General features: G+C 39.4%; 1 protein-coding gene across 1 annotated transcript in view; it reads left to right on the plus strand.

The window, feature by feature from the left end:
- The first annotated feature begins 6,422 nt into the window (after positions 1–6,422).
- The window catches only part of LOC134374920 (rho GTPase-activating protein 20-like), a 100,998-nt gene continuing 95,095 nt past the window's right edge, over positions 6,423–12,325 (plus strand). Inside the window, exons 1-4 of the mRNA XM_063093077.1 lie at positions 6,423–6,557; positions 7,317–7,350; positions 10,091–10,198; positions 11,340–11,416. Of these exons, the coding sequence (XP_062949147.1) occupies positions 10,190–10,198; positions 11,340–11,416 (86 nt within the window). The 5' untranslated portion in view covers positions 6,423–6,557; positions 7,317–7,350; positions 10,091–10,189. The remainder of the gene's footprint in view (positions 6,558–7,316; positions 7,351–10,090; positions 10,199–11,339; positions 11,417–12,325) is intronic.

The following is a 12,325-nucleotide window of genomic DNA, read 5'->3' on the forward strand; positions in this document are numbered from 1 at the left end:
ATCAAAAAAAAAAATAATGTGACTTTAGAGCTACTTATATGCTCTACTTTTTTGTCACTTTCTCAACTTGTCTGCATATTTGTAGTTTTAATGCAATATCATAAAAATTGATTTTTTCTTACATTTTGAGGTATAATTTTCATACTGCATAGGTGCAGATTTTAAACAACTTCCTCTGTGCCCTGTCCAGCTCCCTAACATCCTCTCACACAATCACTGTTATTTCATTGACCAAAGCTTAGCTTTTCCTATTTAAGAACATCATATAAATATAATCATATAGCATGTACTCTTTTATGTGTGATTTCTTATGTTCAACATACTGTTTTTAAAATTCATTCATGTTAATGGAAATATCAGTAGTTACTTCATTTTCAGTGCTTCATTATATTTTATTGTGTAAGCATACAATATCTGTTTACTTGTAGGTGGACGTTTGGATTATTTTTAGTCTTTGGATAGTATGGATAAAACTGTGTAGACATTCATGTACAAATATTTTATGGAAATATGTGTTCATGTCTGGGTAAACACCTGGGTATGGAATTGCTGGGTACATGTATGTTTAACTTTAAAGCAGTAGTTCTCAATTGTAGGTGATTTAGCCCGCCCAAGAACATTTGCAATGTCTAGAAACATTTTTGATTATCTCAACTGAGTGTGGAAGGGTGGAGGTCAAAGATACTGCTACCCATCGTACAATGCACAGAATAGTTCTCCACAACAAACAAGTGTCTGGTCCAAAATATTAGTAGTGCTGAGGTTGAGAAATTCTGCTTTAAACAAAACTGTGAAACCTTATTCCAAAGTGGTTGTGTTCTTATATATACATTGGTAATTATCTGATAGTTCCAGATGCTACGTATATTTTTGAAAATTTGGTATTATTAGTCTTTTTAATTTAGACATTCTAGTGGTGTCCTGTTGTGGTTATAATTTGCTTTTCCTGATGACTAGTGATGTTAAGCATCTTTTCATGTTTCATCTTTTCATTCCTATTTTCTGCAAAAGTTTCTGTTCGAGTCTTTTGGCCCTTAAAAAAAAAAAAAAGGATTTTTTTCTTTATAGAATCTGGTTAAATCCTTTGTCAAATATATTATTGCATATATTTTCTGTCTGTGGCTTTTTTTTTTTCTTTGGTGTCTTTTGAGAAATTTTTAACTTTGGAGTCCAGTTTATCATTTTAATTTCTTTTTGGCTAGTGGTTTTTGTGCCTTATGAAGGCTTTGCCCATAGCAAGATGTCACTAACATACTATACTTGATTATTTTGTAGGAATTTTATAGTTGTAGCTTTTATGTTCTATTGTAATTAATTTTTAATATGTTGTGTGAGGTGGGGAGGATTGAGATGTATTTATTTCCATGTGGATTTTCACTTCTTATAGATCATGTTTTTCACAAGATTGTCCTTCCTCCAAGACTGTCCTTCCTCCAATGAATAACTTTTAACTCAAGCCTAAACTCAGTTTATCTGTTTATTTGGGTCCATTTTAACACTTCCTATTATGGTCCATGTGATCTCTATCTATCCTTATTGCCGGTATCATTTACTGCCTTAATTACTGTGGTTCACAGTGAGTCATGGAAACAGGTAATATGAGCCTTTCAACTTTATTCTTCCTCAGTATTGTTGCCTATTGTTTTGCCTGTGCTAAATCTTCTGGATTTTCATATAAATTTTAGAAGATGCTTGTAAGTTTCTATAAAAAACACGTTGGGATTTTAACTGCAATATCATCGATCAGTTTGAGGAGATTTGATGTCTTAACAGTGTTGACTTTTCCAGTTTATGAGCTTGCTGTATCTCTTCATTTGTTTCTTTAGAGTTTCAATTCTGACAGCAGTGTTTTGGAGTTTTGGAGCAAGGTCTTAGAGTTTCATATTTGTTTCTTAAGTGTTTTATGATTTCTGATAACATGTCAGTGTTACTTGGGAAATATTTATTTTCAAATTGTTTGCTGCTGGTACAAGAAACCTTGAATACAGTTAATGTTTGTGTTTTGATTTTTGTATCCTGTAAAATAGGTAGATTTACTTGTTAGTGCTATTAGGATTTATTTTTTGGTGGGCTCCTTAGGATTTTCTGCATAAACAACCATGTTATCTGGGTCTAAAGACCATTTTATTTTCTCCTTTCCAATCTGTATGTGGTTTATTCATTTTTCTTGCCTTATTTCAGTGGTTAGGAGCTTTAATATATAATATTGAATAAAGAGTGGTAAGAGTGAATATTCTTGCTTTTTTCCACATCTTAGGAGAAATGCATTTATTATTTTACTATTAAGTATGATTTAGAATGTATTATTCCATTTTTGCCTACCCAAGGGTCTTCTTAGGTTCACGTAAACATTTGGTGGTGGAAGACTTGATTGCCATACTTGGCTTCAGGGCAGACTCAGGCATGCCTCTTCTGTGGGAGCCATTACTGCATTACATGGGTTTATCTTTGGTTCCCAGGTGAGAGTTTCAGGTACAAGGAGACAAGATCCACATTGAGTGGATGGGAGAACCATCCTGGCATAGAAGCTTCATGCCCTCAGAAGCTGCTATCTCTTGTAACAACGCTACAGCTATCTCTTACAGGGTTTCTGTAGGAGACATGTTCATTACAAGAAAGCCTGAATTTGTACTTCCTATCATATTATTGATAGTTCTTCAAGTCCAGATTCATTCTACCAATGAGACGTCATTTTTACTATAAGCATAAAGCTTGTGGACATGCTACTGTTATCAGGTTGCCAAGGACATAGAGCTAGAAAGTTAACCAAAGTCTTTTTACCTACCTCATAGTTGTCTTTCATCAAATTGAGGAAGTTCCCTTCTATTCCTTCTTTGTTGAGTGCTTTTCTTTTTTAAATTATGAAGGGGCATAATTTAGTCAAGTGCTTTTTGTACATGTACTAAGATGATTTACAGTTTTTCTCCTTTAATTGGTTAATATGCTGAATTACATTTATCAATTTTTGCATTCCTGCGTAAGACCCAAATTGGTCATTCTGTGCTATCCTTTTTATATATTGCTTGGTTCAATTTTCTAGTATTTTGTTAAGAATTTTTGCTTTAATGTTCATGAGTGAAACTGGTCTATAATTTTTTTTTGGACTGGTAAGGGGATTGCAACCCTCAGCATGGTGGTGTCTGCACCACGCTCAGCCAGTGAGCGCACCGGCCATCCCCATATAGGATCCGAACCTGCGGCCTCGGTGTTACCAGCAGCGCACTCACCCAAGTGAGCCATGGGGCCGGCCCTATAATTTTTTTTTATAACGTCCTTTGCAGGTTTTGATGTAAGGGTTATACTTGCCACATAAGAGGAATTGGATGTTTTTTGTAAGATTGTTTTACCCTTAAGAGCTTGGTAGAATTCACCATTGAAGTCAGTGGTACCTGGAGAATTTTTGTCAGAAAGTTTTTAATTATGAATTCTTTAGTATATATAGGGATATTAAAATTTTTTTCTTATGTTAAAGTCAGTTGTGATTTCTAGTTACTTGACTACTTAATCTTAAGTTGTATGGATAGTTTAGATAATTTCAGTTTACCTGTCTTCAGGTTTATTGGTTTTTTTTTTTTTTTCTATTGTGTCCGATTTACAGTCAATTCTTTCTGAATTTTTGATTTCAGAAATTTTGTTTTTTCCATTTTTTTCCTTCACGATTCCAGCCTCTTTTGAAATACCCATCTTTTTAATCTACTAAATCCATTTGTCTTCTCCTTATGTAGTATTGCACTATCTTGATAATGGAGATTTTTCAGAAGTCTTGGTACCTGGTAAAGAAAATTATCTCACCTAATTCTTCAAGAATGCTGTGTTTATTCTTAGACCTTTGTAATTCCATACAAATTTTATTTTTTAATTTTATTTTTAATTGCAACATAATTGATTATCATATTTGTGGGGTACAGAATTGACTATCAGTATTTACGTACAATACGTGATGATCAAATCAGTGTAGTTGACATATTCATTGTTATAAACTTACTCATTCTTTGTGTCCATTAACCAATTTCTCCCTAACCCTCCTCCCACTCCCCTTCCCCTTCTAACAACTATAGCTCTGATCTCTCCTTCTGAAAGTTCCATGTCTTATTGTGTTTGCTGTTTCTTTTTTAGCCCCATTTATGAGTGAGGACATGCAGTATTTCTTTTTCTGTGCCTGGCTTATTCACTTAACATAATTTTCTCCAAGTTCATCCATGTTGTTCCAAATGGCAGAATTTCATTCTTTTTTATGGCTGAGTAGTATTCCACTGTGTATATATGCTATATTTTCTTTATCCAGTCATCTGTCGATGCACATTTAGGTGGGTTCCATATCTTGGCTTTTATAAATAGAGCTGCAGTAAACATGGGAATGCAAGTATCTCTTTGACATGATGGTTCCCATTCTTTTGGGCATATACCCAGTAGTGGGATTGCTGGATCATCCATAGAAATTTTAGAATCAGCTTTTCAATTCTTACCTAAAAATCTATTTGGATTTTTATTGGCATTACACTATTATTTCTTTAGTTTTACTCCCCTTAGGTTTAATTTGCTGTTTTTTTCCTAGCTTTTAGACAAGGAATTTTTTAGTTATTTAGGTTTCTAGTTACTGAATTGATAACTTTAATTATTTAATCTTTGTTTGCTTAGTAGTTACATGCTCTTATGATTTTTTTAGTAATTACTCTAAATATTAAGATATATCACTTTATCAAAGCTTAATATTTATTGTTAATTGCATTTTTACCCTCTTCCTGGGCAATGCAAGGACCTCGGAAATATTTTCACATCTTCCTGACTTATACACTACAGTTTTTGAGTATTTTAATTCTGTTTATTTTAAACTAAGAAGATACTATTATTGTTGTTTTAAACAGTTATTTTACCTCACTCTCACCCTTTTGTTCTCTCAATTCTTCGTACATATCTTCAATTTAAAATTCTAAAGAATTCTTTTGTTATTTTCTTTAATGACATACTGGAAGTGATCAATTCTCTTAGCTTTGCTTTGCCTGGAAATTTTTTTACCTGCATTCTTGAGGGATATTTTTGCTGAGTTAAATATCTTTTTTTTTTTTTTAATATAGATACCTTGTTTGGCAGTAATTATTTTTCAGAGCTTTGAAAATGTATTTTAATCGTCTTCTGGTTTCTTTTTTCTTTTCTGTTGAAATGCCAGCTCTCAATCTATTTGTTGTTTCTTTGAAGGAAATAGTCCACTTTTCTCTGAATGCTCTTAAATTTTTGTCTTTATCTTTCATATTCACTAAACTTCCCATGTTTTGTTAGATGTAGATTTCTTAAAATTTTTTTTCTTTTAATTTTCATAGAAATTCATGAATCTGCAAGTTGATGCTTTTCAGCAGTTTTGAAAAATTCTAGGCCATTATCTTTTAAAATATTTCTTCTGGTCCATTCTACTTTCTGTCTTTCTGAGATTCCAATTATAAAGTGTTAGACTTTATGGCTGTGTCCTCTGTTGCTTGCCTTCTCTTCTGTGTTTTCCACCTCTTTTTTTCTCAATGGTTCATTCTGGATATTTACACTGACCTATCTTATAATTTATTGATTTTTTTTTTTTTTTTTTTTTAGCTGTGTCCAATAGGCTGTTAAACCCATCCATAGAGCACAGAGGCCTGTGGACGGCGGAGGGGGCGGACCCGAGGCGGGGCGGGCCGGCACTGACAGGCCGTCGCCACCGAAATCGCCTTCAGCTGGAGGTGCCGAGCGCAGGCGGCGATACATGGCCTCGACACCGGAGGCGCGCTGCCCACACCCGGAGCTTGGCGCCCCGCCTGAGCGCGGGCGCCTCAGCCTGCACGTCCTCTCCCCTCTGGCCGCCAGCCCGCAGACATGACCGTGAAGCCTCCTCCTGGAATGGGATTTGCTTGAACATTTTCTTCATGGAAGCGATGTCCCCCCAGCAGGAGACTCTAGTGGGGGCAGCCGGGGCACTCCTCTTCCCTGACAGGAGTGTCTCTCATCGCCGGATGCCCTGGCACCAAGAAGGTGAGGATGCTGAGCGGGGTCTCGTGCCCTTGGCTGCCGCTGCCGCTGCCGCAGCTCCCTCTCCCCGCGCACGCCCTCCGAGCCCGCCACCGTGTCACGTGAGCTGGATGCCGTCACGGGGCTTTAATGCTGGAGGCTTGTGGCCCTCGGTGTTCCATTCAGGGCCTTCACGTGTTCTGTTGCCCCTGACGACGACCGCACTGCTGTCTCTCGGTTCACTCCGGTACCAGCTGCCTTATTGATCTCTGAAGTCTTAACCCGTCTCCAAAGTATTGACCCGTCTCTGAAGTCTTAACCCGTCTCCGAAGTCTTAACCCGTCTCTGAGCGACCCGCAGCCTCCCTCCCCGTCTCCACCCGCCGCAGGATCGGCAGCCCGGCTCCTCCCTCAGTCCGGGCCTGGGGCCTGGACTGGGGGGGTCACCTTCCCCTGGCCCCTCTGCGTGCTTGGACCCTGAGACCCCGAGGTTGTCTGGGCGCGCATCGCCCCTTGGCGGGGTCATCTCCGAAGTCATCAGGACCGCCGGCATCTGCGTGGGCGCAGCAGCCAGCCACTTAGAAGGTAGGTGGACGGGCTCAGCCCCCTCATCTAGCTGCGGAGGTGCGGCTGCTCCACGGTAATTTGGGGAGGGGAGGTGTTCCCGTGCCCTGCTGGACGGTCCTGGATCGGCCGCAGGTCTCCGAAGTGGTGGTCAGAGTTTGGAGGTGCGACTATGGATGCTAACAGTCGAAACTCGGGTACATGGAGGTTTGGCTTGGCTTAGAGCCGGGCCGTGTGGGAGCCGGGGGCTGTGTCAGGGGGTCGCGAGGGCCGAGGTGGGGAGCCTTCGCCCTGCACTCGTCCCCTGGCCCTCGGGACTTGGGCAGAGCTGGAGAGGGATCTCGGTGTCTGTGTGGGCGTGGGGGTGGCACGTGTTCCCTGTCAAAGCTGGGAGGAGGGATGTGGGCAACTACTTGTAGCGTTGCCATTCCGATCAACATGGCCGCGGTGTGGCGGGAGCATTCCGATCGGGGTCGGGTTTCCTTGGAACAGTTCCCTGAGCAAGTGCACGTGGGCCGCTCTTAGACACTGATTTAGATGCTTCTATCCGTATCTGCCACCATCCCCGCCCCCTTACTCCAAGCACAAAACCTTACAATATTGGATATTTGGCCATTTTTGTTCCTCATCGTGGCGGTGCTCTTCCAGCTTCTCTGGAAAGAAGATGCGATTGGAGGGATCATGTAGCTCTTACTTAGGAAATATCTTAAGGCATTGCACCTATACCTCTAGCTCCCTGCTTGTACTGATCTTACTGTCTTTCATAAATCTTCCCAACAGGATCGTGGGTCGGCTGGAGGTCAGTTGAAGAGAGGTGAGATCTGTACGCCATCTAGGAGTGTATGTAAGTTCCCAAGGACCTTAACCGTGTCGCAGAGCCATCTATGGGTGTCGTGAGCTTGATGATGTATGGGCTGTAGTGCCGGCTCAGCCTTTGATGTATTCAAGCTGCGGTTTGTCCTTGTCGCTTTTCCCCTTCAGAGATGGAAGGGGAGAGAGAGAGAGAGAGTGTGTGTGTGTGTGTGTGTGTGTGTGTTCAAGTCTTCCTAAATAACACGTATGAATTTACCAGTTTAGTGCTACATTTGGGAAAATAAATGAATGTTAAGTAATTGACAGAGGTTTTAAAGCATTTTTTATTTTTGTAAACTTACAGAATTGGGAAAAAATAAGACATTTTCCTGAACAGTTCTGAGTGTTATTAAGCATACTGGTAAAGGGGGAATAATTAAGGAATAGCATCATTTATCAAGTAGTACTTGCCCAATAAATGAAAGGTTGCTTTGCCCTTTTCCCACTTTTTTACTCAGTGTAAATGTAAATTGATAATGTTGCTCACCTGCTTAAAATTTTGTGGTGGCTTTCGGTCACATTTATAACAACATTTAGACCTCTTTTCATCCTCATTTGTGTGTTCTCTAGCCACGTGGGCCTTCTTTCTCATACATCAAATCATCAAATGCATTCCTGTTTTGAGGACATGGTGTCTTTGCAATGTTGACTGTTTCATGTTGTTCAGACCTTAGGTTCTCCCACAGGGCTGTCCCGACTACCTAAATGGAAGTTGCCCCACAGTCATGCTCTGTACCTTCTGCTTTATTGTCATCTCAGCATTCATCCTTGTTTGATATTTTATTTACTTGCTTTTCATCTGTTACCTGTATCTCTCCCCAGATTGTGAAAATATTGAGATAGGGACCTTCTCTGTATTGTTCAAGGCTACCTCCCTGTGCCTAGAGTAGTGCTTGCTACATATTAGGTGTTTCATCAATGCTAGTCAGGTTATGTACAGTGGTGAACAAGGCAGATATGATTCCTGTCCTCAGAATTTATGGTTTAGAGCAGGGTCAGCAAACCTTTTCTTAAAGGACCAGGTAATATTTTAGGATTGCAGGACATACCTACTCTGTTGCAGTTCCTCAGCTCTGCCATTGTAGCACTGTGAACAATATGCATATGAATGGGCTTGTGTGTTCCAGTAAAACTTTATTTAGAAAAACATGCTGTTATTCCCTGTTGTGTAGTTTCCTGACCCCTGGTCTAGAGCAGTCCTGTTGAGTGGAACTTTGTGCATTGATGGAACTGTTCTTTATTTATAATGTCCCGTTTAGTAGCCACTGTGCTACATATGGCTCTTGAAATGTGGCTGGTTCAACTGAGGAGCTAAAATTTTTCAACAGCTTCATTGAGGTATAATTGACATACAGCTAACTGTACATATTTAAAGTATTGTAAATTTATGAGTTTTGACATAAGTTTGATGCATGTGAAACCATCTCCACAGTCAAGGTAAGGGATATATTCATCATCCCTCGAAGTTCCGTCCTGTCCCTTTCTAATCCCTTTAGTCTCTCCCCATTCCCAGGCACCCACGGGCCTGCTTTCTGTTGCTGTAGGTTAATTTGCATTTTCAGGACTTTTATATAAACGGAATCAGACTTTACATTTGCCTGGCTTCTTTTGGTTTGAGATTCATCTGTGGATTTGCATGTACTGATAGTTCATTTCATTGCTGGGTAGTATTCTACTGTAGAGATAGACCACAGTTTGTTTATCTATTCACCTATTAGTGGACATCTGGATTATTTCCAGGCTTTGGCTATTACAAATAAAGCTACTGCTGCTGGAGGCCATTGCTGCAAGCTGTTGCTGCCGGTGTCCCCAGGATGTCCTGGGAAGCCACCACCACTGCTGCTTCTGCTGCTACTGCTGAGGACTGCCAATGGCTCCCGGGATCTTTCCCAATTACCTAGTGTGGACCTGTGTGTGAGGGGTCTATGACCCAGTCTGTACAATGGCTTTGAAGTGTCTGAGCCCTAGCCCTGACAGTACAAGTGGAAACTTAGTATAACTAAAATAATGAAATGTTTTGGCTTTAGTTATGAATTGCCTAGCCACACAATTGGTGTTGTCACGTAGCTTTACCATTGCCTGTGTCGGCAGGAATCCAACAATAACCCCAACCAGACAATTGGTGTAACTACTGCTGTAACAATACAGTACAGGTAGTAGGAATCAAGCCAAGGTCTGAAGGCGAAACAGAATCCTGCAAAAAATTTAGACTATAGCTTGATGCATATGAACAAACTGCCACTTTTTTTGTCGTAAAATCAATGCAGTATTCCATTACTGAGACTCTTCACATCGGGAGGTGCTGCTATATCCTGCTATACAAATACTTGTCTTCCAAATTTCCTTTCTCCCTGCAACCTGTGCAGTTACATTAGCCTCAGGATGTTAGATTCCTGAGGTTCCGAAGAGGTGTGACTAATAGAAATAGTGAGATGAGACTAGCAAGATAGAATATATAAACTAGGTGATTGAAATCACTAGGGTTGGGAGAGATTAGACTCTTCTGGAAATCTGACAGCTGTGGGCTGTTTCTCTAGAAGAAAAGCACCAAATAAATATACATCATGCAAAAAAAGTTATACAAGTAACCTGGCCTGAAACTGATTCATGGTTAATAACTCCTGATCAATATGTTTGATATTCTCTGTTTCTTAACCCATTTGTTTCTTGTCTTTGATCAGTGTTTTAAATAATTGTTTCAGCTGCTGTCTCAGCTGTGGTAAGAAGATTTGGGTGTACAGACTCCGTATGTGAGCCAAAAGATTAATGAGGGGAACAGAAACACTAAGGCCAGAGCAGTGATGACAACAGTAAGTTGGGAGAGATCCCTGGGGCCATTGTGAATTTGTGGGATAAGAATTGTGCCAAAGAATTTCAGTATCCCCTTCCCACTGGATGATTCCTCCTCTATTCCTATGCTAGGATGTAGGTTTTATTTTACTAGCCAAGAAACAGTTCCTTTATGAGTCATGTAATGAGATACTGACACTGAGCCAGCTGGTTAGTTTTATATGGTTCCTATTAGAGCAACATCCAGTTCCCAAGCATGACTGCCCTAGGCCCACCCACAGACATGGGTGAGACTTCTGGTTAGGATAGGGCGAAAGGGTATAGCAGGAAGAATGGCTTTAGTGTGACACAGCCTGAACTTCCCTCATGGCTATTTGTGGTTATATTGTTAATTTTACTCATCTGTCTCTAGTGGGAGGCTCTCTGGCTGTATCTAGAGATATTAAGATTGAATTTAGAGAGTAATTATCTGGACAATCCAAGCCTCATTCACCACAAATTTTAGGTCATTGGAAACAGAGTACCTGACTTATCCAGTTTATCTTCTATTAATATACCACCTAGAGGAGAAAAAATGATTTTTTTCTTTTTTTAAAAAAAGTTACACTAAAAAAGCCTATTTGGAGGAAGAGATTCCCAAATGTGCAAATATTTCAATGTAGAACAAAATTTAAAAGTTGATTAAATGTTTATGTAAAAATTTAGTCTCTATGCCTTCACTTTAACAGTTTTTTTCTTCTCTTTTACTGGATCTTTCCAAGTACTGTCTTTCCTTGAAGCTCAGTTTGGGGCCTGTCCTGCCTATGAGATAGGAATAGTAGTTCCTACCCTGATGACATTTTGGGGTATAAATGAGATAATCTATGTCCAGCCTTTAACATAGGGCCTGACACATGATAAGCAATAGTAATGGTTATGATCTTACTTTTCCCAAATACTCAGATCAACATTTAACCTGTTTATTCTCATAAGAAACACTGCCTATACCATGTTTGACACTTACTATCCCATTTTTGATGTTATAGTTTATCTCCATAATGAAATTTAGGTTACTTACTAGGTAAAGATAGGCAATAGAAAATTTGTTGATTTGAGTTGAAAATCAACATTTACTTCCCTTATAAGCCACATGGTCTTCATTTCAATATTTTTTCCTCACAGAAAATGGAAGCAGAAAGGAGGAGGAGTGCTCCATCTCATATCCTGGGTAAAGCCTTACAAAAGCGGCCTGGTACCAGGTGAGTGCTAAGTTTTATTTGAGGGTGCTTCAGAAAGTTCACGGAAAGATCCATATTGTTTTTTAATTCTATTCTTCCACGAAATTTTTGAAGTACTCTGATATTATACATTGGTATGTGCTTGGAACATTATATTAGACGAAGAGTGTTTCGCATCACATTTTTTTACGTGTGGGGTTGTTTGTTTTATTAGTACCAGAATTCTCTAATTAATAATAGGAAATTTGACATTTGTTCTGAGATTATTTAATAAGATCTATTCTTCATGGGAATTATAAAGCCTTTTAGAGCTGGTATGTATGCTTGGTTGCTTCTTTGTCTTTATTATCTCCCACTTATGAATGAGGACATGCAGTATTTCTCTTTCTGTGCCTGGCTTATTTCACTTAACATAATTTTCTCCAAGCTCATCCATGTTGCTGTGAATGGCAAAATTTCATTCTCTTTTATGGCTTAGTAGTATTCCATTGTGTATATATACCACATTTTCCTTATCCAGTTATTGTTGATGGACATTTAGGTTGGTTCAGTATCTCGACTATTGTAGAAAGAGCTTTGATGAACTTGGGAGTGCAGATATCCCTTCAACATTATGATTTCCATTCCTTTGGGTTATATACACAGTAGTTGGATTGCTGGATTGTGTGGTAGTTCCATCTGTAGTTGTTTGAGGAGGCTCCATACTGTTTTCCATAATGGCTGTAAAATTTACAGTCCCACCAACAATGTAAAAGGATTCCCCTTTCTCTACATCCTTGCCAGCATTTGTTATTCTTTGTCTTTTTGAAAATAGCCAGTCTAACTGGGGTGAGATGATATCTCAGTATGGTTTTGATTTGCATTTCCCTGATGCTTAATGATGTTGAGCATTTTTTCAGGTACTGGTTGGCCATTTGTATATCTTCTTTG

Source organism: Cynocephalus volans, chromosome 4, assembly GCF_027409185.1.
Source record: "Cynocephalus volans isolate mCynVol1 chromosome 4, mCynVol1.pri, whole genome shotgun sequence".
NCBI lineage: Eukaryota > Metazoa > Chordata > Mammalia > Dermoptera > Cynocephalidae > Cynocephalus > Cynocephalus volans.